Source organism: Trachemys scripta, chromosome 2, assembly GCF_013100865.1.
Source record: "Trachemys scripta elegans isolate TJP31775 chromosome 2, CAS_Tse_1.0, whole genome shotgun sequence".
Lineage (NCBI taxonomy): Eukaryota > Metazoa > Chordata > Testudines > Emydidae > Trachemys > Trachemys scripta.
The window spans coordinates 20,298,127-20,323,221 of NC_048299.1; the positions used below are offsets into that span (position 1 = coordinate 20,298,127).

General features: G+C 41.0%; 1 protein-coding gene across 1 annotated transcript in view; it reads right to left on the reverse strand.

The window, feature by feature from the left end:
* The window catches only part of PTPRN2 (protein tyrosine phosphatase receptor type N2), a 960,120-nt gene that overhangs the window by 683,413 nt on the left and 251,612 nt on the right, over positions 1 to 25,095 (reverse strand). The window contains exon 3 of the mRNA XM_034760012.1: positions 10,344 to 10,457. Within this exon, the coding sequence (XP_034615903.1) occupies positions 10,344 to 10,457 (114 nt within the window). The remainder of the gene's footprint in view (positions 1 to 10,343; positions 10,458 to 25,095) is intronic.

Genomic DNA, 25,095 nt, shown 5'->3' on the forward strand with positions numbered 1-25,095 from the left:
GGAAAAACGTGAACAATGCCTTTTAAAAATCTAACAACCTTGGGATTGGAAAAAATGGCTTCCCTTGAATGCGAGGATGCATTGCCGAGATCACAGCTAAGTGAACTCTCAGGGAACCCAGAGAAAGAACCAAGGACTTAAGGTGTGGCAGGTACTCTGAAATGTCCTGAATCTTAGCATCTGTTGGCTGAATTCTCTGACTAGTGGACCAGATCAAGAAAAGTTTCCATTTAGCTAAGTAGGTGGACCTAGTGGACTGCTTCCCACTATTAAGTAGTATCTCCTGAACTGCCACTGACAAGTCCTTTGTTACTTGATCCAATCAGGCAGCACGCATGCCGTGAGACACAGGCTGCTCGGATCTGGGTGCCACATTTGTCCACGCTGCAGAAATCACAGGAGGGTAGGGGATTGAATCGAGAGACTGAAGATCTGGGAATCAGCACTGTCTTCACCACAGTGGCCAATGAGGATTATCTTAGCACTACCTTTTTTCAATAGGAGTATGATCTGATGGATGAGCGGAATAGAGGGGATTGCGTACATGAGCTTTGGTCCTCATCTTAGCAGAAAGGTATCAGTTAGTGCACCTCGATTATAACCTATTCAAGAAGAAAACTGGCATTCCTTATTGTCTTTCATTGTGAATAAATGGCCTAGCAGAACACCCCAGGCCTTGAAGATGGTTCCCTAGTACAATGTTCTTTAGCAACCATTCGTGATTCCCAGAGACTCTCCTGCTGAGACACTGCCAGCTGATTCTGGGAGCAAGGTAAGTGAGTGGCAATAGGAGCAATGCCTTCTTTGATGCAAAAGTGCTAGAGTTTCATCACTTCCCAACAGACCTGAATGGACTATGCCTCTCCCTGTCTGTTCAAACAGTACACTGAAGTTGTATTGTCAGTGAGCTTCTGGACCAACAAGCTTGTGCAGTACGGGAGAAAAGCATAGCAAGTGTGAATCATTCCAAGTTCAGGAACACTGATATGAAGAGCCACATCTTGCTCGGTCCACAAAGCTTAGATTTGCAAACCCCCCAAGTATGCACCCACCTTATCAGAGAGGTGTTGATAATGACTGTCTTGATTGGAAGGAGATGAGCAAATGCTATGCCTCCATATTCACAGGGGTCGGCAACCTTTCAGAAGTGGTGTGCCAAGTCTTCATTTATTCACTCTAATTTAAGGTTTTGCATGCCAGTAATACATTTTAACGTTTTTAGAAGGTCCCCTTCTATAAGTCTATAATATATAACTAAACTATTGTTGTATGTAAAGTAAATAAAGTTTTTAAAATGTTTAAGAAGCTTCATTTGAAATTAAATTAAAATGCAGAGCCCCTCGGGCTGGTGGCCAGGACCCGGGCAGTGTGAGTGCCACTGAAAATCATCTCGCGTGCCACCTTCAGCACCTTTGCCATAGGTTGCCTACACCTGATATCATAGAATATCAGGGTTGGAAGGGACCTCAGGAGGTCATCTAGTCCAACCCCCTGCTCAAAGCAGGACCAATTCCCAACTAAATCATCCCAGCCAGGGCTTTGTCAAGCCGGGCCTTAAAAACCTCCAAGGAAGGAGATTCCACCACCTCCCTAGGTAACGCATTCCAGTGCTTCACCACCCTCCTTGTGAAATAGTGTTTCCTAATATCCATCCTAGACCTCCCCCACTGCAACTTGAGACCATTGCTCCTTGTTCTGTCATCTGCCACCACTGAGAACAGCCGAGCTCCATCCTCCTTGGAACCCCTTTTTCAGGTAGTTGAAAGCAACTATCAAATCCCCCCTCATTCTTCTCTTCTGGAGACTAAACAATCCCAGTTCCCTCAGCCTCTCCTCATAAGTCATGTGCTACACACCCCTAACCATTTTTGTTGCCCTCTGATGGACTCTTTCCAATATTTCCACATCCTTCTTGTAGTGGGGGGCCCAAAACTGGACACAGTACTCCAGATGAGGCTTCACCAATGTCGAATAAAGGGGAACGATCACGTTCCTCGATCCGCTGGCAATGCCCCTACTTATACAGCCCAAAAGGCCGTTAGCCTTCTTGGCAACAAGAGCACACTGTTGACTCATATCCAGCTTCTCGTCCACTGTAACCCCTAGATCCTTTTCTGCAGAACTGCTACCTAGCCATTCGGTCCCTAGTCTGTAGCAGTGCATAGGATTCTTCTGTCCTAAGTGCAGGACTCTGCACTTCTCCTTGTTGAACCTCATCAGGTTTTTTTGGCCCAATCCTCTAATTTGTCTAGGTCCCTCTGTATCTGATCCCTACCCTCTAGTGTATCTACCACGCCTCCTAGTTTAGTGTCATCTGCAAACTTGCTGAGAGTGCAGTCCACACCATCCTCCAGATCATTAATAAAGATATTAAACAAAACCGGCCCAAGGACCGACCCTTGGGGCACTCTGCTTGAAACCGGCTGCCAACTAGACATGGAGCCATTGATCACTGCCCGTTGAGCCCGACGATCTAGCCAGCTTTCTATCCACCTTACAGTCCATTCATCCAGCCCACACTTCTTTAACTTGGCGGCAAGAATACTGTGGGAGACCGTATCAAAAGCTTTGCTAAAGTCAAGGAATAACACATCCACTGCTTTCCCCTCATCCACAGAGCCAGTTCTCATCATAGAAGGCAATTAGGTTAGTCAGGCACGACTTCCCCTTGGTGAATCCATGCTGTCTGTTCCTGATCACTTTCCTCTCCTCTAAGTGTTTCATAATTGATTCCTTGAGGACCTGCTCCATGATTTTTCCAGGGACTGAGGTGAGGCTGACTGGCCTGTAGTTCCCCAGATCCTCCTTCTTCCCTTTTTTAAAGATGGGCACTACATTAGCCTTTTCCAGTCATCCGGGACCTTCCCCGATCGCCAGGAGTTTTCAAAGATGATGGCCAATGGCTCCGCAATCACATCCGCCAACTCCTTTAGCACCCTCGGATGCAGCACATCCGGCCCCATGGATTTGTGCTCAACCAGTTTTTCTAAATAGTCCTGAACCACTTCTTTCTCCATGGAGGGCTGGTCACCTCCTCCCCATACTGTGCTGCCCAGTCCAGCAGTCTGTTCTACACTGTTCTAATCCATCCACCACTCTAGGAAACACAGGATTGCAGGAGAACCCAGACCAATTTGTTCAATTGAGAGACTAGCTTCTGCCACCCTTGAAGGATGCATAGACATAGCCTGACATGCAAAGTCACGTAAGTACATGAGACCAGGTGGCCTTAAACATACCTGGACCATGATGGTGGGGTGGCACAATTGGCAAATTGCCTGAAACCTGTCTTGAGGGCAAAAAGCCATCAATTTTGTAGAATCGAGTAGCGCCCCAATAAACTCGATCCCCTGTGTTGGAATAATGAGGACTTCCCCTTGTTCAGCATGAGTATCAAATGACTGAAGAGATGGATGATGAACTGGACATGGCAAAGAACTCAAAGTTCAGATCTGCCTGGCACTAACTAATCTCCATCTAAGGGAAGATGTGAATTCCATTCCTCCTCAAGAATGCCACCACCACAACGATGTACTTGATGAATACACCTGGGGCCAAGGACAGGACAAAAGGAAGTACTGTGTATTGATAATGTCAACTTGCTATTACAAATCTCAAACCTGTGACTTGCCAATACTGCCACGTGGAAACAGGCATCCTGTAAATCCAGGGCAGGAAACCAGTCATTGTGGTTTAGGCAGGGAAGGACTGACGCCAGGGAAACCATGCAAAATCTTATATATCTGTTTACTTGTTGAAATTTTGAAGGTTGAGTATGGATCTCTGATCCCCTTGGACTTGGGGATCAGAAAGTATTGTGAACCCCTTTCCCTGATATTGAAGGTGAATTTCTTCAGGGGCACCTAGAGTGAGCAGAATCAGAACTTACTGAAGGAACACAGCTTTGTGAGATGGGGATGGAGAGGCTAGAGTATCCCAGTCTCTCAGTACTTAGGACCCATTTATGAGTTATGATTTCCTGAGCACTGAAAAACTAGGATAATCTGTTCCCAAAGGGTTAGAGGGAGAGACAGGATGATTGCTGGTGTCTGTATTGCTATCCTTGAGGGAGAAAAAAATCTGCTGTTTCCCCAAATATGACAGAGAACAAGCTGGTTGATTGGAGTCGGAGCTGTAGGACCTCCAGCTCTGTGACTTGTGCCTCTTCCTCAAAAGTCATGCTGTTTCGGAGGATATCCAGGCTGAGAGTATTGTTGTTGTTATAGGGTCCTGTACTGCTATCTCTTGGGGGCTGGAGTACAGATCCCCAATTAACGAAGTGTAGCACAGGAGTGTTTAAATGAGTGCAAACTCTCATCGGTTTTGTCGGAGAACAAAAACTGACCATCAAAATTGAGGCCTTCTATGGTTTGCTGGATGTCAGAGGCTATACCAGAGTTTTGTAACCAGAAGCCTCTTCTCATTGTTATTGCAGACGCCATTCCCCAAAAACAAGCATCTGCCACATTGAGCACCAACAGAAGTGATGTATTGGCCACCAAGTGGTCTTCTGCCAGGATGAACTCCTCCCTTGTATCTTCAGGCAGCCTATCAGTAAACATTGCTTCCAAGTTTACAAAATTATATTTTGCTAACAGTGCCTGCTGGTTAGCTATGCACATCTGGAGAGAGGAGATGAAATAATTTATCCCCAACAAGTTAAGTCTCTTGGACTCTTTGGGAGCTGATTTGAATCTCCCTGTCACAACATCTCATTGGCAGCTGTTACCACAAGGAAATATGGGGCAGGGTAGAAATAAAAACACTTGAAGCCTTGCATTGGAATGTGGTATCATTTCTCTGTGCACTTGGCTGTAAGCGCAAAGAAGGCTGGCATGTGTCACAAGGCCTTCCAGTTCCAAAAGAGCTTCATTAATAGGCAAGGTTACTCTCCCATGGGCTGCTGCCTGAACAAGGTCCAAAAGCTTGAACATGTTCTCTTGGACAAGCTCAGCTTCTGTGCCTAACAATTCAGCCATCCTCCTCAATAGGTCCTGATAAGATTTAAAATCCTCTGAAACTAGGGAGGAGGAACCTGAGGCCATTGAGTCATCTAACAATGAAGACGACAGATTAACTGGGGTCAGTGGGTCCTCTTATGGTACAACCTGCTGCTGTGGTAGTCTTGTAAGACTGGTTGCTTACAGGGGCCAGTATCTGCAGGATCCTGCAATGTAGGTGGCTCTGGCAGGTACCCAGCAAAATGGTCTGTCAATCTTCCCTGCAAGTGTACTGGTAATTGAGACCTGGGAGACACCCCAGGAGTTCCAAAAGGGCCACTGCAGAAGTGTGTAAAGTATAGACAGGGAGGCATGAGTCAACGGTCCAGCAGTACCAAGTACTTGAGGAGTCCTGGCAATGTTCCATGTTCTTCTTTGAAGAGGAGGAAGAGCCCTTCTTTGATCTGGGGTGATTTCAGTCATGTTATGGATCCTCTTTTGGGGAAGCCCCGGAGAGGAAGATCAACCCCTCTTTCTCTGAGAAAAGTCTGCATCCAGGGGTCTGTCAGAGACCACTGCAGATTCTGTAGCAGTGTGAGAATCTGGGTGATCCGAAGGCCCTGAGGCTGAAGCAGGTATCCCTCACCTGCTCTGCAAGGTGCTGCTTGAGATGTAGATCTCTGGAAATCTCCATCCTTTTCTTGAAAGAACGGCAGATACTACACCTCTCTTTAATGTGTCCCTTGCTGAGTCACAAAAGACAATGCATGGGGTGGGTGTCACTATTTAAAATAGACACCCCACATGATGGGCACTGCTTAATGACAGGCGAGAGTGCATACCACTGGAGCCTCACACCAAAACTAACTGACTAAAACAAATAAAACAGTAAAGAAACTAGATACTGAGCACTAACTACTAACTAACCAACTAGTAACTAAGAAAAAAAAGGCAGGAATCTAACTTGCTGTCTGCATAGACAAAAAACCCTGAGGTAAACCACATAGGGAGCTCAGACTCAAGAGATGGTTGGTGAGAAGGAACTGAGGGTGATGCCCATATATAGCCTCTGGAGGCACAGGGCATGTGCACCGTCCCAACAAGCACTGTTGCAGAAAGCTCTCCAGTTCTGGCACACCAGGTGCGCAGACTACTAAGTGGAACCCACATGTGCAGCCATTCGAAGAAGAATGAGAAATGTTTTACCTCCTTCTCATGCATTATAGCAGGACCAGTGGCACAAGCAGCGTATTATTACATAAATTTCAGCAACCATCAGAAGGGCTTTTTCCCTACCCATACCCAAGTTCATAAACTTTTCAGAAAATCTTCATAATGAGCATTGCCAGAGTCTTGACAAGGATAGTATGAGTGAAAATGCCGTGCGGGATTACAGTACTGTGAGAAAACAAACCTTTGCAGCAAGGCACTGAAAGTTAACATAAACAGAAATACTCTCAGTGGGTAAAAAAAGCCATGAAAATTGTACCCTCGTGAAAATTTAATTCAACATAAAGTCAAGATCCTTTATTGAGGAGATTAACATCAATAGTATGACTCATCCAAATTTCTATTGTATGCTTTGCTAGTGTACTGTACGTAACTAAGAGTGGCAGAATAAACTGTGATGTGTTATTTGTGCTACATTCTATTTTGTTTTATTGTATCTGAACATACAACCTTTCCTTTTGGCCTTTGCTTTGATCACAAACATTACTTGAAAGTAATCAATAACACCAAAAAAATAAAGAAAAATGAGGATGGATAGCCTAATTAGCAATAAGGAAATAGAGGTGGGCATGTTACCAGCAGAGGAAAACAAGGAAGTTAGTACTACTGACAGAATGTAAAAATCAGGAAATAAAAACCAACAACCCATTGTAAAAATTAAGACCAAAGATACTAGAAAACCACTCAAGAGAATGAGCAACAAAAAATACCCTTAACTGGCAATATGGCTGGTGCAGCTGCTAACAGGAATTTTACTCATCCTGAAATGAATTATAATTGACGTATTGTACAATCTTTCAGGTAAAATCTGTGTGGCATGTTGCTATGCCAGTAACAAAGGGTGCAGTTTGATCCTGTTCTTTTCATGGTAGATGTAGCCTTAGCTGATGCAGAGATAGTTAGGAGTGCTGCTGAAGGACAGGGCAAAACTGGAAATTAGAACTGCTCATGGTGCGATCTTTTGGAGCAAGTTAAGACCTTCTTTGAGTATTCCTGGACCATGTCAAGGTTCCTTCCCCACTCTGAATTCCAGGGTACAGACATGGGGACCCGCATGGAAGCCCCCTAAGCTTATTTACCAGCTTAGGTTAACAGTAAGCTGCCACCACCAAGCGTGTTCCAAATCTTAGGGAAGAGCCACTTGGAACTCTGCCTTTCCCCAAATATTTCCCAAGTCCCTAACCCCCCCTTTCCTGGGCAGATTTGAGACTAATTCCTCCCCCCCCCCCCAAGTCCTTACCCCCCTTTTTCTAGGTAGGCTTGAGAGTATACCCTCACCAATTAGTCCTGGTGAACACAGATCCCAAAACCTTAGATCTTAAAACAATGAAAAATCAATCAGGTTCTTAAAAAAAGAATTTTAATTAAAGAAAAGGTAAAAATCATCTCTGTAAAATCAGGATGGAAAATAACTTTACAGGGTAATCAGATTCAAAGAGCCCAGAGGAACCCCCTGTAGCCTTAGTTTCAAAGTTACAGCAAACAGAGGTAAACCCTCTAGCAAAAGAACATTTACAAGTTGAGAAAACAAAGATAAAACTAACACGCCTTGCCTAGCTGTTACTTACAAGTTTGAAATATGAGAGACCTGTGCAGAAAGATTTGGAGAACATGGATTGATGTCCGGTCCCTCTTAGTCCCAAGAGCGAACAACCCCCAAAACAACGAACACACAAACAAAAGCCTCCCCTCCAACAAGATTTGAAAGTATCTTGTCACCTTATTGGTCCTTTGGGTCAGGTGTCAGCCAGGTTACCTGAGCTTCTTACCCCTTTACAGGTAAAAGGATTTTGGTGTCTCTGGCCAGGAGGGATTTTATAGTATGGTACACAGGAGGGTTGTTACCCCTCCCTTTATAGTTATGACAGACCATCTGTGTGATCTTGAATGAGCAAGTTTCCTTTATGTCTGTATTGAATGAAAGGGACATGATATTCTGTACAGTGCACAGGAAAGCAGTATTAACCATGCAAATGATCATCATTATAACTGACACACATGGGTTGGAAGTTTGGGCCTTGATAGCTACAGTAGAAAACAAAGACTTTCCTCTAAACCTCATTATAAGAATAATAGATTGGGTAAACATTGATAAAACTAACCTGGCAGAACTGTCATAACAATGGACACACTTTCTACCAAATGAAGAGTTATAATTGGTTTTGTTTGTCCATTTCTTTATGCACAATGAATACTCCAGTATTTGCCGAGGATGGGGAGAGCAGGGAGGAAGTATGACAAGCACTGAATGTGTGTACTATATGTATCTGTTGTAGATATTTTTAAGGTGCCCAGGATTCCTAATTGTCAAGAATATTAGACAAGAGAGCTCAAATTGATGTGAAAGCAAGCAGGCAGATGAACATCTGTGTGTGTTTTTGTAAGGTTCCTGAACCAGTTTTAATAGTGACATACCCCTTCCTTCCCTACCTGGTATTTAATATGCATATTCTACACCAGTCTCTTTCAATGCACTAAGCAGGAGACAGTCCACATTTCATTCATAAGATTTCCCTTAGGGGAAAATACTGCATGCCCCTTTACAAGGATAAAAGTGCAGCAGAAATGCCAACATATCCGCTAGAAGGATGGTGGGCTCCAGATAGAGAGATCATGTGCAGAGAAATCCTGTATCAAAACAAGCTCAGTGATGGCTCTCTGCACAAGAGCATGGGGATGGCAGGTAGCTCATGAGCAAGTTAGAGCATGGTGGGGTCTGACAAAGGGTCCACAGGCAGTGGAGATCCACCAGTTCCAAATCCTGCAGGGAGCTGGGAGACAGTAAGTAGTCACTAAGTACCTGGCTTCACAGTTGCCCCACATCATACTCACAGATGAGGAAGGATTCCATCTCTCCAGCTCTTACAAAGTTGCTCTGAGCAAAGACCATTGCCTTAGGCTTTGCTTGCAAGACAATGATTTAGCACTTAATGAAGAGCAAGCTAGGATGCTGCAAGCTATACTTGTCCATTCCCATCCTCCTTCTACATGCAACCAGGCATTGACCGGTGTTCGCATCAGTAGGAGGCAGCTGAACAGGAAATAAATCCACAGGCTATTTTGGGGTCCTGTAAGGGTGTATAATAAATCATTCCAACCTACATTTTGGAACAATTTAAAATGAAGATTAAAATTACAAAGCTTTCCTGCTTTTATCTCTGTCTCCAAAACAGATGTGTTTATTCACTTATAACACGTAAAGAAGTTTGTTCAAGTTACTGTTCTTCATTTTGTTCAAAGTTTTGTTTTGTTAATTCCAATTAAGCCATGCAGAAAACAGATTCTCCCTTTTCAGCCTTTCCATCACTTTAGAGTGAGTGTAGGGATTATCTCAAGGAAGATTCACTAATCATTACTGGAGCCATACTAGATTTAGTTGTTAAATGAAACCAGAACAGTTCAAATAAAGTACAGGAATTAGTTAGGAAGTTAGGAATTTCTCCTAGCTGATGGCAAGTTAACCCTTGGCAAGTTGGGTGCCTAATGCGCTTTTATCCTGTAATGTTCTGTGATGCATTCAAATATATGGTAAATTATTCCTCAGCCATTAATCATTTACACTAGCGCAGTGGTTCTCAAACTGTGAGTCGGGACCCCAAAGTGGGTTGTGACCCCATTTTAATGGGGTCGCCAGGGCCAGCATTAGACTTGCTGGGACCCAGGACTGAAGCTGAAGCCTGAGCTCCACCCCCACCCTGGGCAATGGGGCTCGGGTTGCAGCCCCTTCTCCCCCAACTTGAGGTGGCAGGGCTTGGGCTCTGATCTTCCCCCCGCCCGGGGTCATGTAGTAACTTTATTGTCAGAAGGGGGGCCGCGGTGCAATGAAATTTGAGAACCCCTGCCCTAGTGTGAACCATGTCTACACTTGTGGAGGTACACCAATTTCTAAAATTTCAGCATAGACAAGGTTGAAGGCACACATACATGGTTTGCAGAGGGGACATATTCTTCCTTTAGATGCTTCACCAAAACACTGCTACATATTCACTGGCTCAGGATGTGTTCTGCTTGGATAAGAACTGCAGGATCCGGCCTGAAACATACTGATCTAAATTTTCTGTACCACACAATACCAAAACCCACAGAAAATAATGACACTACTCTACACCACGGACTGTTGCTCCTTTGCCCCACACATTTCTTGGGTCCACGCTCATTCAATTTTTACTGTACCTCTATGTGAAAGCTTCTCTAAGATGATCCTTAGGTGCTGAAGAATGGGGGGTGAAATTTCGTATTTATATACATCTATCACCGGAACCCGCTGACATCTCCCAAATGCTCCATCTGCAGAAAAAGAAGGCAAAAGGGGAAAGGAAAAGAAAAAAATAGTTCTCATTCTCTGAAAGGAAGAAACACTTGATGAGATGTGCACTTGCAATATGTCCCTAATTATATACTGCAGGAACTCTTTAGAACACAGTTTTAAAAAGTCATCAAAGGATTACTGGAATTTTGAAGTAGTCATGAAGCAGTGCGTTTTCTATCAGAATAAATAATACTGGAAGAAAATTATCCTGGTAGAGGCGGGAGGGAGGATCTATTGTATATTATAAAGTTATAAGACTACCCTTTAAAAAAAAAAGTAATTTCAGACTTCTGGCTTCCAAATCTTTTGATGTAAGGCTTCTTTTCTGACAACTGTGTATGTGTGGGGAAATTAATGTTCAGCGTCTCAAACTTTCCAGATGAAAAGCAAAGCACACAGAAAATATAAATATTAATTTTCAGGAATTATGAGGATTTGTTGAAATATTTTTAATGTAGGAACTGTGCGCTAGGCATTGGTAAATGTATGCTGAATCCGTAATGCCCAGCAAAGGCTCATTTCAAGTAGTACCCTCTAATGAATGCAATAAAAGACAACTGCTCACAGAACAATGATATATTAATGGAGCCTAATTTATTTAGCTCCATTCTATTTGTCTAAAATGACAAGACTCTTCTCATCAATGTCTTTTCAAATCACACCTTCTAATTAATTTAGGTCCTAATTAGTCTTTATTTAGAGAATTGTTCATTTTGAGACGAGCTTCCTGTGTATGCGTGGGAGGAAGGGGGGAGTTCAAACCTTCAAATTACCTTTCTCTCGTTCATATAAAAGACTAATTCAGAGTGTTGGTGCTTCACATACACTCTGACCATCTGCAGTTTTAGGTTTCAGAGAAAAAAAGTGGTTTCATTTATTGTTCAGTACAGTTTTGCTTTACAGAGTGATCCAGAGGAAGCCATTCAGATACAACACATTTAATTAGAAAAATATTCTGCATAGTGCTGGTTTTAACTCAGTAATTACTGCACGTCTGATATCACATTTGTGTTGCAAAAGAACAGCTTCATCTGATTAGCAAAAAACAATATCAGGTATTAATTTGCAAGCATCCATTCACTTCTATGGAACTTTGCAGAATCAAAAGAACAGAGAGAGAAGCAACTGGCCCAGTTGCTCTCAAAAGATGAATAATGCTTATATGAAAGTATGTGGCATAGAAGAAATAATGTAGTATTACCTTCATTATTCCATGTAAATAACTAATTGAAATTAACTGAAATTTATTTTCCAGTATCCTTTTCAACCCTCCCTAACCCAAAAATGCCAAATAGGATTAATCCACATTAAAAATTCACCTTCTTGTTCAATGTTTATTTCTGAAAAATAGTTTTTAAACTCAAATTTCAACAGGAAGGCACATAAACAGGTATGATGTCTGGATCTCTGGATTTTGAAATCCTGATGCAGTTTGAAATAGTCACAGTATCAAACTTCTTTAAAAACATAAAAACATAAGAAAGGCCGTACCGGGTCAGATCAAAGGTCCATCTAGCCCAGTATCCTGTCTACAGACAGTGGCCCATGCCAGGTGCCCCAGAGGGAGTGAACCTAACAGGCAATGATCAAGTAATCTCTCTCCTGTCATCCATCTCCACGCTGTGACAGACAGAGGCTAGGGACACCATTCCTTACCCGTCCTGGCTAATAGCCATTTATGGACTTAACCACCATGAATTTATCCAGTTCTCTTTTAAACTCTGTTATAGTCCTAGTCTTCACAACCTCCTCAGGTAAGGAGTTCCACAAGTTGACTGCTGCATGAAGAAGAATTTCCTTTTATTTGTTTTAAACCTGCTGCCTATTAATTTCATTTGATGACCCCTAGTTCTTGTATTATGGGAATAAGTAAATAACTTTTCCTTATCCACTTTCTCCACATCACTCATGATTTTATATACCTCTATCATATCCCCCCCTTAGTCTTTTCCAAGCTGAAGAGTCCTAGCCTCTTTAATCTCTCCTCATATGGGACCCGTTCCAAACCCTTAATCATTTTAGTTGCCCTTTTCTGAATCTTTTCTAGTGCCAGTATATCTTTTTTGAGATGGAGAAGACCACATCTGTATGCAGTATTCGAGATGAGGGCGTACCATCGATTTATATAAGGGCAATAATATATTCTCAGTCTTATTCTCTATCCCCTTTTTAATGATTCCTAACATCCTGTTTGCTTTTTTGACCGCCTCTGCACACTGCGTGGACATTTTCAGAGAACTATCCACAATGACTCCAAGATCTTTTTCCTGACTTGTTGTAGCTAAATTAGCCCCCATCATATTGTATGTATAGTTGGCGTTATTTTTTCCAATGTGCATTACTTTACATTTATCCACATTAAATTTCATTTGCCATTTTGTTGCCCAATCACTTAGTTTTGTGAGATCTTTTTGAAGTTCTTCACAGTCTGCTTTGGTCTTAACTATCTTGAGCAGTTTAGTATCATCTGCAAACTTTGCCACCTCACTATTTACCCCTTTCTCCAGATCATTTATGAATAAGTTGAATCGGATCGGTCCGAGGACTGACCTTGGGGAACACCACTAGTTACCCCTCTCCATTCTGAGAATTTACCATTCATTCCTACCCTTTGTTCCCTGTCTTTTAACCAGTTCTCAATCCATGAAAGGACCTTCCCTTTTATCCCATGCTTAATTTACATAAGAGCCTTTGGTGAGGGACCTTGTCAAAGGCTTTCTGGAAATCTAAGTACACTATGTCCACTGGATCCCCCTTGTCCACATGTTTGTTGACCCCTTCAAAGAATTCTAATAGATTAGTAAGACATGATTTCCTTTTACAGAAACCAAGTTGACTATTGCTCAACAGTTTATGTTTTTCTATGTGTCGGACAATTTTATTCTTAACTATTGTTTCAACTAATTTGCCTGGTACAGACGTTAGACTTACCAGTCTGTAACTGCCGGGATCACCTCTAGAGCCCTTTTTAAATATTGGCGTTACATTAGCTAACTTCCAGTCATTGGGTACAGAAGCTGATTTAAAGGACAGATTACAAACCTTAGTTGACAGTTCCGCAACTTCACATTTGAGTTCTTTCAGAACTCTTGGGTGAATGCCATCTGGTCCTGGCGACTTGTTAATGTTAAGTTTATCAATTAATTCCAAAACCTCCTCTCGTGACACTTCAATTCATGACAGTTCCTCAGATTTGTCACCTACAAAAGCCAGCTCAGGTTTGGGAATCTCCCTAACATCCTCAGCCATGAAGACTGAAGCAAAGAATCCATTTAGTTTCTCCGCAATGACTTTATCGTCTGTAAGCGCTCCTTTTGTATCTCGATCATCAAGGGGCCCCACTGGTTGTTTAGCAGGCTTCCTGCTTCTGATGTACTTAAAAAACATTTTGTTATTACCTTTGGAGTTTTTGGCTAGCCGTTCTTCAAACTCCTCTTTGGCTTTTCTTATTACATTCTTGCACTTAATTTGGCAGCGTTTAAGCTCCTTTCTATTTGCCTCACTAGGATTTGACTTCCACTTTCTAAAGGAAGTCTTTTTATCTCTCACTGCTTCTTTTACATGGTTGTTAAGCCACTGTGGCTCTTTTTTAGTTCTTATACTGTGTTTCTTAATTTGGGGTATACATTGAAGTTGGGCCTCTATTATGGTGTCTTTAAAAAAGCGCCCACGCAGCTTGCAGGGATTTCACTTTAGTCACTGTACTTTTTAACTTCTGTTTAACTAACCCCCTCATTTTTGCATAGTTCCCCCTTTTGAAATTAAATGCCACAGTGTTGGGCTGTTGAGATGTTCTTCCCACCACAGGGATGTTGAATGCTATTGTATTATGGTCACTATTTCCAAGCGGTCCTGCTATAGTTACCTCTTGGACCAGCTCCTGCGCTCCACTCAGGACTAAATCTAGAGTTGCCTCTCCCCTTGTGGGTTCCCGTACCAGCTGCTCCATGAAGCAGTCATTTAAAGTATCGAGAAATTTTATCTCTGCATTTCGTCCTGAAGTGAAATGTTCCCAGTCAATATGGGGATAATTGAAATCCCCCACTATTATTGAGTTCTTAATTTTGATAGCCTCTCTAATTTCCCTTAGCATTTCATCATCACTATCACCGTCCTGGTCAGGTGGTCAATAATAGATCCCTAATGTTATATTCTTATTAGAGCATGAAATTTCTATCCATAGAGATTCTATGGAACATGCGGATTTGCTTAAGATTTTTACTTCATTTTATTCTATATTTTCTTTCACATATAGTGCCACTCCCCTCCTCCCCGCCCCCACACGACCTGTTCTGTCCTTCCGATATATTTTGTACCCGGAATGATTGTGTCCCATTGATTGCTCTCAGTCCACCAGGTTTCTGTGATGCCTATTATATCAATATCCTCCTTTATCTCAAGGCACTCTAGTTCACCCATCTTATTATTTAGACTTCTAGCATTTGTGAACAAGCACTTTAAAAACTTGTCACTGTTTATTTGTCTGCCCTTTTCTGATGTGTCAAATTCTTTTTTATGTGAATGTTTATCAACTGATCTGGCCCCTACCTTATCCTCTTCCATCCTCTGCTCCTGACTATAACCTGGAGATTCTCTATCATTAGACTCTCCCCTAAGAGAAGTCTCTGTCCGACCCACATGCTCCTCTGCAGCAGTCGGCTTTCCCCCATCTCCTAGTTTAAAAACTGCTCTACAACCTTTTTAATGTTTAGTGCCAGCAGTCTGGTTCCACTTTGGTTTAGGTGGAGCCCATCCTTCCTGTATAGGCTCCCCCCATTCCAGAAGTTTCCCCAGTTCCTAATGAATGTAAACCCCTCCTCTCTACACCATCGTCTCATCCACGCATTGAGACTCTGAAGCTCTGCCTGCCTACCTGGCCCTGCGCGTAGAACTGGGAGCATTTCTGAGAATTCCACCATAGAGGTCCTGGATTTCAGTCTCTTCCCTAGCAGCCTAAATTTGGCCTCCAGGACATCTCTGCTACCCTTCCCTATGTCATTGGTACCTACATGTACCACGACCACCGGCTCCTCCCCAGCACTACACATAAGTCTGTCTAGATGCCTCGAGAGATCCGCAACCTTCGCACCAGGCAGACAAGTCACCATACGGTTCTCCTGGTCATCACAAACCCAGCTATCTACATTTCTAATGATCGAATCTCCCAATAAAATCAAGAATTATCGATTTATAGCAAATACATTATGATCAAATAAGGCTTTGATTCATCAAGGAGCTTAAGCATGTGCCTATATTCAAGAACATGGATAGTCTCATCGAAGTCAACAGGATTATTCACATGGTAAAGGTTAGCATGTGCTTAAATACCTTGCTGAGTTGAGGCATAAAACCTCAAGTGGTTACAAATAAATAGGCTACAAATCTCAATGGTTTAGAATTAAGAAACCCACACTAAATAATTCAAACAATTAAGATATTGGGAGTATTTTATTCTATGTTAGTTTAAATTCAGCTGAATAAAAATTTTTTAACCTGAGTCTAGAATCTAGAACATACTTCGTATTTAATTCCAATTACACCATTTTTACATACTATTTTAAGAGTCGTTGTCTGAAAAGCTATTTCTTCTGCAAGTTCTAGAATTTAAAAGTTTACTTGATACACTTATCTCTTTCTAAACTTGCATTTGGGCTGGCAACTTTCATGCAAAGGCTTCAGCTTGATGCCACTGGAAACAATGAAAATAGTCAAACTCGAAAATTAAGGATTAGGTCCAAAGTCTGATCTGAGTTATGCACCAAGAACCTAAATGAAGTTATAGGAACAGCATAGGCAAGATATCTGAATCAGCTAATTATTTGGTCCTTACACTTGAAATGCTGACATACACGAATTAAAGGGGTACTACTCGGTGCCACTGGAACCAGAACTTCCATTAATTACAATAGTAGAAGAGAGGTGGGAAGAGAATGACATGCTACTAACTATAGCTGGTAAATGGCATCTCTAAAAAGGCTCCCTCTGAAGCATGGCACACACATTTTTGTGTCATTATGATCTTTACCTGCTACTGCCTGTTACATTGGTCTGTAAGCACCTTTCCAGGTCAATTGTACCTATCTACTTCCAGATGTTGTCATAAGTTATTCTATTGTGTTAGTATAAGAGCTCCCTCTAGAGTGGCAAAGTTACTACACTTGTGTAATAAATGCTAAATTGTAACAACAATGGGAAACAACTTGAAGTTGTGATTAAATGCAAACAAAATGGGAAAGACCTTCAGAGTTAAATTTTAAGGAATTTTTTTTATGTCTGATGGATAAAGTTCAAAGCATGAATTGTGATTTAATAAATACAGAGTTAAAGGAAAAATACTGTAGGCTTATAACACCAATGTGTTTATACAAAATTTTGCTAAAAAATTGTACCCAAGAAATAACGCAATTCAGGAAAGACATCCACTCCACACACATGCCAGAATGAGGAAACATTGAGACAACAGATCAATATAAACATATGGTTATCATTTAAATACTATAATTTGTCAAGCATTGCTACTAGTAGTATCCCTTTATCATCGTAAAAACAATGAGGAATCCGGTGGCACCTTAAAGACTAACAGATGTATTTGCCCAAATAAATCTGTTAGTCTTTAAGGTGCCACCGGACTCCTTGTTGTTTTTGTGGATACAGACTAATACGGCTACCCCATGGTATTTATAATTGTAATTTCCCCCTATACTTATATCAGGAATATCTGTGTTAAATGCAAGACACATGTTGATTTTTAGGTGACTTCTACTTCCAGAGGAAGGATTCCATCCAAATAGATGGAGAGATGCTTTCTATTGTATTTAGTTGTGAAAGATTTCCCTAGGAACTGAACATAGACTCGTAAAAGCCATTGTTTAAAAGCCATGGTCTAGAACAACTCTTAGAATATAAAGACTGCTGCAGAGATTACTAAAGTACCAAATTAACCTAAGTCATGTTCCAGATAAGATCTTTGTTATGGTAGATGCGCTATCTAGGGCACATTTTTTCGGAGCATGTAATATAATATAGAAACACAGTACATATGCTTACCGACACCTACCATCCTCTCTTGATAAAATACAGAAGGTGGCACACGAAATTGTGATCATGACAAACTACAAGTTCTGGAGTGATGACTCTTGAGGAAAGGCAGGAGGCAAAGGGAGAAATCTCATCCCTAGCTCATTATTACTGGTCTGTTTATGATGAATTAGTGTACACTGGTGATGCAATTCTTACAGAAAAATGGAGGTTCCATTCACCACTGAGGAAAGAAATGCTACGTTGCATTCATGAGAGATATCTGGGTACTGAATTATGTGAAAGGGCCAGAAAAATAAGAACTTGTGATATGGTTTTGTAATGTTACTTGTGTTAAAATGTTTCAATCACAATAAGCTAAACAATCATCATCACAGTCTCACCAGGTACCAAAAAAAGCTTTTGGCAAAATCTACTGAGTGACCTTTTTCCCCTTGAAGGCAAATCTATTTAGTGGCAGCTGACTCATTCAGTTTATTTTAAGCAAAGTGTCCTAAAATATACCCTGAGTGAAATAATGATTCACCATGTGAATTTTTTCTTCACAAAATGTAAGCAATTCTTGATTAAGTGTTTTTAGATGATTATCCGCTATATACCCATGTGAAGTTCAAAGCTTTTGTAGAGCATTCGAGTTCTGAGCTTGTTACACTGAGCCTAAAGTAACCAAGGTAAAATGAGCTATCAGAAAAAACTGTTCAAACCATCTAAAACATACTCAAAAACACAAGAGATGGACTAATCAGGTTCCTTCTTTGACTATCCTTGGGTACAGAAATACATCCCAAGAAGCCATCCTGAAATCACTCTTCACTTACTAACGGCTAGACATCTAAATATTGTAATTAGTTAAATCAAACACGGAGTCTCTTAAGATGATGAGAATTCATAAATAGATGTAGTAAAGCAATTATGACAGGTTTTTGCACACAGGATTCTGTATAGCACCAGTAAAACTGACCAAAGTATTGTTACATCCGCTTCACTGCTGCTGAGCAAAGCTATGGGCATGAGCAGAGGCCCTGGAGTTGTCAGTCTGTGTCTATCCCTTATGTATGGCCCTACAAAATTCCACGTCCATTTTGGTCAATTTCATCGTCATAGGATTTTAAAAATCATAAATTTCATGATTTCAGCTATTTAAATCTGAAATGTCAGTGTTGTAATTGTAGGTGTCCTCACCGAAAAAGGAGTTGTGTGGGGACTGCAAGGTTATTGTAGGGGGGTTTGTGGAACTGGTACCTTTACTTCTGTGCTGCTGCTGGCGCTGCCTTCAGGGGTGGGCAGCTGGAGAGCAGCGGCTGCTGGCCAGGAGCTTAGCTCTGAAGGCAGAGCCACCACCAGGAACAACACAAAGGTAAGGATGGCCTGGTATGGTTGTGCCACCCTTACTTCTGCACTGCTGCTGGGGGGCATTGCCTTCAGAGCTGGGTGCCTAGCCAGCTCCCTGGCCACCCAGCTCTGAAGGCAACACAGAAATGAGGGTGGCAATAACACAACCCCCTTAAAATAACCTTCGGACCCCCCTGCAACTTCCTTTTGGGCCAAGACCCCCAATTTGAGAAATGCTGTTCTCCCTCATGAAATCTTTATAGTATATGTAAAAGCACAAAAAAGACCAGATTTCATAGGTGGGGGGAGACCAGATTTCACGGTCCGTGACGCGTATTTCGTGGCCATGAATTTGGTAAGGCCCTATCCTTATGCCTTCATTTGACTGAAAAGCTTACATTCCTCAGTAATTGATTACTTAGGTCTCCATGGCCAGCAAGGCAATACCCATATCGTACTGACAAGTAAGTGAATTTTGCAAGCCCTAAAATCAGGCACTTCATTGTACACATGAAGCAATTCCTTCAGCTGTTATGCCTGTAGTGGTCAGGCAATTAGAAGGCCTTCCAGATAGAGTGGTTAATGCAGTTAGAATGTATAAGTGGACCAAGGCCCATACCTTCCTTACTATAATTATCTGATGTGATAAAGTTACAATATGTGTAAAACTGAAGTTTGTACCTGTGTATTATTTACAGTAGATACACCTAAATACACAAAACTATATACAGTGATGTTATGCATGTGACAAGAAGTATTTATCAACTTAATTATCTCACCTGCACTCTGTCCATTAATCGAAGGACTTATTCTACCACTACAAACCTTCAAGCAGTTTCAAACAGCTGCCATTTTTTAGTAATTTGTTTTTGTTTTTTTCCCCCTAAATGTGGAATTTCCCCCAAAATTTACTGGATATTGTTGCAGGGACATTAATGTTCAATCCTGGACTAAAGACAAACCAAAGGCCTGATATCACATGACCCTACATGGTTAGAAACAGAACTTTTATACAACTGGAAAGGGGAGATCATTAGACTTCCACTGGAACACACAGTACCTGCTTCTAGACATGGAAGTCTCAAGATATTGGACTTTAAGGTCATGAATTTTCTATGCAGAGAACAGCTATTATAGGAAACTTATTGACATTATTAACATATATATTATTTTTCTCTCCCTTTTGAGTTCTGTACAGTAATGTGCATGTTTTCAAAGCTGTTTTAAAAAGGACTCAATTATGATTTCTAGAACAGCACATTAACCTTCTTTTTATTTCAGAAGACAGTCCATATTTAAGATTTACAAGCATGGTACACAGTAAACAACATTCTTATAATGTTCCATTTATTAAAAACATTTTGTTCTATAGAGAACAAAACATATTTTGTACATCCATTTTTAAGTACACTTCGCAAGAGAGGTGCATCTAACACCGATTAAACAATAATAGGTTCTACATTGGTATCCCCCATGCAATGTTTTGAAAATTTAAACCATGATTTGAAAAAGAAAATGCTTAAAAGTCTCATACCAATACTTCTTCAGAATAACTCGTGATTACACTCTCCAAAGCTGCCTGCCGTACCTGCAGAATTTTAACAAACAGTGCTCTCCAGAGAATGCTGACTTCCTACGAGCACCTTTCCATGTTCAACTTTTAAAACTGGTTTATCATTTTACTCTGCTTTTTCTAGGCTCAGCCTCGTGCAGCCTCAATAGTCCTGTTTTACTTCTATTTCTGAACAGCAAGAGTGGCACCTAGTGGACAGCTTCACCCCCAGGGCTCAATTCTGATGTCAGGCTTGTAGGTGAATATTGCAGAATAGCTGGTATACTAAGCTACTTGAGATACATGTGGCATTTTATCTGACATCTATTGGTATCCATTTACTCAGATCCAAACCTTCACTAATGGGTATGGTAGACAGACTTGTGAAACAGTGTTTAATGTAGCTATGTGATTTTCCAAAAAATTAAAATTAAAAAACTACGTGCAATATTGCTGATAACTTCATATTTGTTGAAAGAGACAACGTTGGTTGATCGAAAAAAGGAGGATGGTATGAAGAAAACTGTGGCCCATTCACCCACTGACTGCTTTTCTAAGACTTCCTACAAGTTGTATACATTGCTAATTGCTTTGTTTGTTTGTTAAAACAGTATTTAACAGGGATCTGACTTTGCTATCAATGGCATAATGTATTGCAATAAAAGTAAAATCACCCACCTTAGAAACAGTCAATAACAGGTCAATAACAGCCAAAAATATTTTTTCTGTGTTAAAAACATATATGGATTTAGAGGAATCGCTGAGGCAAATAATGCTACCATAAAAAGAATCCTAAATCTCTGAGAAAAAGCCATATTCCTCAAATACCACAAATGTCCACCCCTCCAGTATATTCCAAACCAGAACTTTTTTGGGGGGAGGGGGGTTGGTCTATACTTTGAATGGTATTTTATTTGTTTTCTCCTTTCCAACATCACAAGTGGCTTAGTTCAGCTCCTATTCACATTGAAATTGCTGCTGGAAATGTCACAAATTCAGAGTCATAAAGATTACATGGCAAAGGAATGGCTTTGGGGGTAAAGAGCTAAAACTTCTGTTAGCCAGCATATATGTTATACATATTGCACACCACATTAATGTGTATTACGTCACATTAATATTATATATATTATCTTACTGTATATATCAATGTCAGCACAAAGTTATGCTAAGTTGTATTAGGTTCATTCTTGCCCACTTATGTCAGGACATTTATATCGCACAATACCTTGCAAAACTAAACATAACATTTGGCAGTAGAAAATATAAACCTTCTAAAAATCAAGACACATAAGTACAAGATAGGAAGAGTCTTCGTGGCCCAGCTGGTTTGGCATGCTATGTTCAAAAACAAGAAATAAGGGATATACATTGGAACCACAAAAACAAGGTAAAAAGCTGATTGATGGATTTTAGACTTGAGTAATATATAAATATAGCTAAGTTTGAATGCATATTTTGGGAAGCACATCTTCTTTTAAGGTGAACTGACTGTGTGAACAGCTTCTCAGATGGAAGTAACTTCTTCTTTCTTGTACTGTACTGTTATTGATTTTTAGCAATAAAATTGGCTATGTTTGGTTATTTGGTCTTGAACATTTTTCATAACAAACCACAAGTGTAGTCAATCATTTGGCTATACTATTAATCAACAGCTCTCTACGGTGACTTTACACAAGAGTTTAAAAGTGTCCAGTTCCTGAGAGGTCAGTATTCCTGGTACTATAAGGATAGTGAAGTACAAAACGCATTGATAGATAAGTAGGTATCCAGTATCTTTAGAGCTCCCTGGACTTCTATGAACCATTTCAGGCTCACCTGTAAGCAACACATGGACAAACTGAGGAACTGAGGTGCTTTATTAATCAAATAATTTGTATATAAGGAAGTATGATAAACAGCCACATGTCTGATTAATATGACAGCATGGCACCATTATCCATAAAAACAGTATTAGGAAACAGACTTTGTCAAGGCAATAGTCATGTCCAAAAGCTACAAATGTATTAATAACACTGTGTAGAGTGAAAAATAGACAGATCTGTCTTTAAGACATGTATATCTAAGACTGACATCTCCTGATTCAAAAGATTTTTGTTCTTAATATAATTATCCTTCTCTATTTCTTCATGGCATCCAAGCACACCAGTAATAGTCCAGATGATGAAAAATACCCAGCTGACCCACCTATTAGCTAGGATCAGCAATGAAACCAGAATATCAGCAAGTACGTGTTCTCTCTGATAAGCTAGTTACTGCTGACTGAGGCAAAAGTAGTATTTAAAGTGCTACTGAATGCCAGATCCCCAACACTGGTAAGCCATGCTGACGTTCAAAGCTGAATGCTGGCATGAGAATGATACAATTTATCAATTACATAAACACTATTGTAGTGCTGAGTGTTGGCCAAAGATAGTCACTAAAATGTGTGGCTCCGCTGAGATGCAAAGGATCCTTGCCTCAGGAAGTAACTCCTGAGGAAGATCATGCATGCATGTTCTTCCTGCCTCTAAAAGAAGAACTGATTTTAGCTGCAACAGCAGCAGGAGGACAGACATTCTGGGGACTGTGCTGTTTGCGCTAATCTGCTAATAAGCAGTTTGCAAGGTCCCATAACACTATATAAACAGAACTTCAATTAACTGAAGAGAGATTTTTAAGGGATTAAAGAACTATGTACATGGCAAATATCAACTGTAAAAAGCTGGAATGACAAATACCAATTGTAAAAAGCTGGGATCTCTCAATCAGGGCAACAGAGGGAGAGAAGGAACATAAATCTCTGTGTGAGAAAGATTTTCTTTATCAGAAACAGCAGCAGTTTAAAAAATAGATGAGAGAGGAGTAGGCTGACCAGACACAACACACACGATGGTGACTAGATTTTAGGGCTACTGTCTTTTTCACTGAACGACTCTCCAAACAAAACCATTTGTTCACAGTAAACTATGTTGGTTTACACTTGGACTTACCTGGACAACTGCTCCCAAATTTCAGGACTGTGTGAGGGATAAGAGCAAAATGGGAAAAAATGACTCCAACTTATCCAAACCACTACAGGAAAGATATTATAAACTCAGATATGAGATTTATTGCTACTTTACAGTGAAACTGGCTTATGCCTGTCTTCAGTAATAGCACATTTAGTATAGGTAGTGCAAGACTAAGACTAAAGGGCATGTTTCCTTTTCTAGTTACAGTTTCAGGATAGATCAATACTAGATGGACATAAGTTTGAGGCACCTGTAACCAGCTGGCAAAAACAAATGAGAATGAGATGTGGAAGATACTAGTTATTATAAGGTATTAGAGAAAATTCTGAAAGAGAAACTAGTTGAGGACCTGGAGGTTAGTGGCAATTGCGATAAATTACAACATGGTTTTACGAAGGGCAGATCGTGCCAAACGAATCTGATCTCCTTCTTTGAGAAAGTAACGGATTTATTAGATAAGGGAAATGCGGTGGACCTAATATACCTGGATTTCAGTAAAGCGTTTGATACTGTACCCCATGAGGAATTATTGGTTAAACTGAAAAACATGGGGATCGATATGAAAATCCAGAGGTGGATAAGGAATTGGTTAATGGGGAGAATGCAGCGGGTCGTATTAAAGGGTGAACTGTCAGGTTGGAGGGAGGTTACTAGTGGAGTGCCTCAAGGTTCGGTTTTGGGACCCATTTTATTTAATCTATTTATAAATGACCTCGGAAACGATTGCAGGAGTGGGCTGATAAAGTTTGCGGATGATACGAAGGTGGGAGGCGTTGTAAATTCGGAGGAGGATAGGGATATCCTGCAGGGAGACTTGAACGAGCTTGTGAATTGGAGTATCAGGAATAGGATGAAATTTAATAGTAAAAAGTGTAAGGTGATGCATTTGGGGATGACTAATAAAAATTTTAGTTACAAGATGGGGACGCATTGGTTAGAAGTAACGGAAGAGGAGAAGGACCTAGGGGTCCTGGTAGACCGCAGGATGACTATGAGTCGACAATGCGACGTGGCGGTGAAAAAAGCCAATGCTGTCTTGGGATGCATTAGGCGAGGTATATCTAGTAGGGATAAGGAGGTCCTGCTTCCGTTGTACAAGGCGCTGGTGAGACCTTATTTGGAGTAGTGTGTGCAGTTCTGGTCTCCCATGTTTAAAAAAGATGAACTCAAACTGGAACGGGTGCAGAGAAGGGCCACTAGGATGATCAGAGGAATGGAAAACCTGTCGTATGAAAAGAGACTAGAGGAGCTTGGGTTGTTTAGTCTGACAAAGCGAAGGCTGAGGGGGGATATGATTGCTATCTTTAAATATATTAGAGGGATTAATACGAGGGAGGGAGAAGAATTATTCCAGCTTAGTACTAATGTGGATACGAGAACGAATGGATATAAACTGGCCGTGGGGAGGTTCAGGCTTGAAATTAGACGAAGGTTTCTGACCGTCAGAGGGGTGAAATATTGGAACGGCCTTCCGAGGGAAACGGTGGGGGCGACGGACCTGTCTGGTTTTAAGATTAAGTTAGATAAATTTATGGAGGGAATGGTTTAATGGTAAAACATAGTAGTCAAGGAAAACCAAGAAATGGTAGGTAAATTGTATAATGGCTGACAGGGGTCAGGCTGGAGACTCTTGCCTATATGCTCGGGGTCTTACTGATCGCCATATTTGGGGTCGGGAAGGAATTTTCCTCCAGGGCAGAT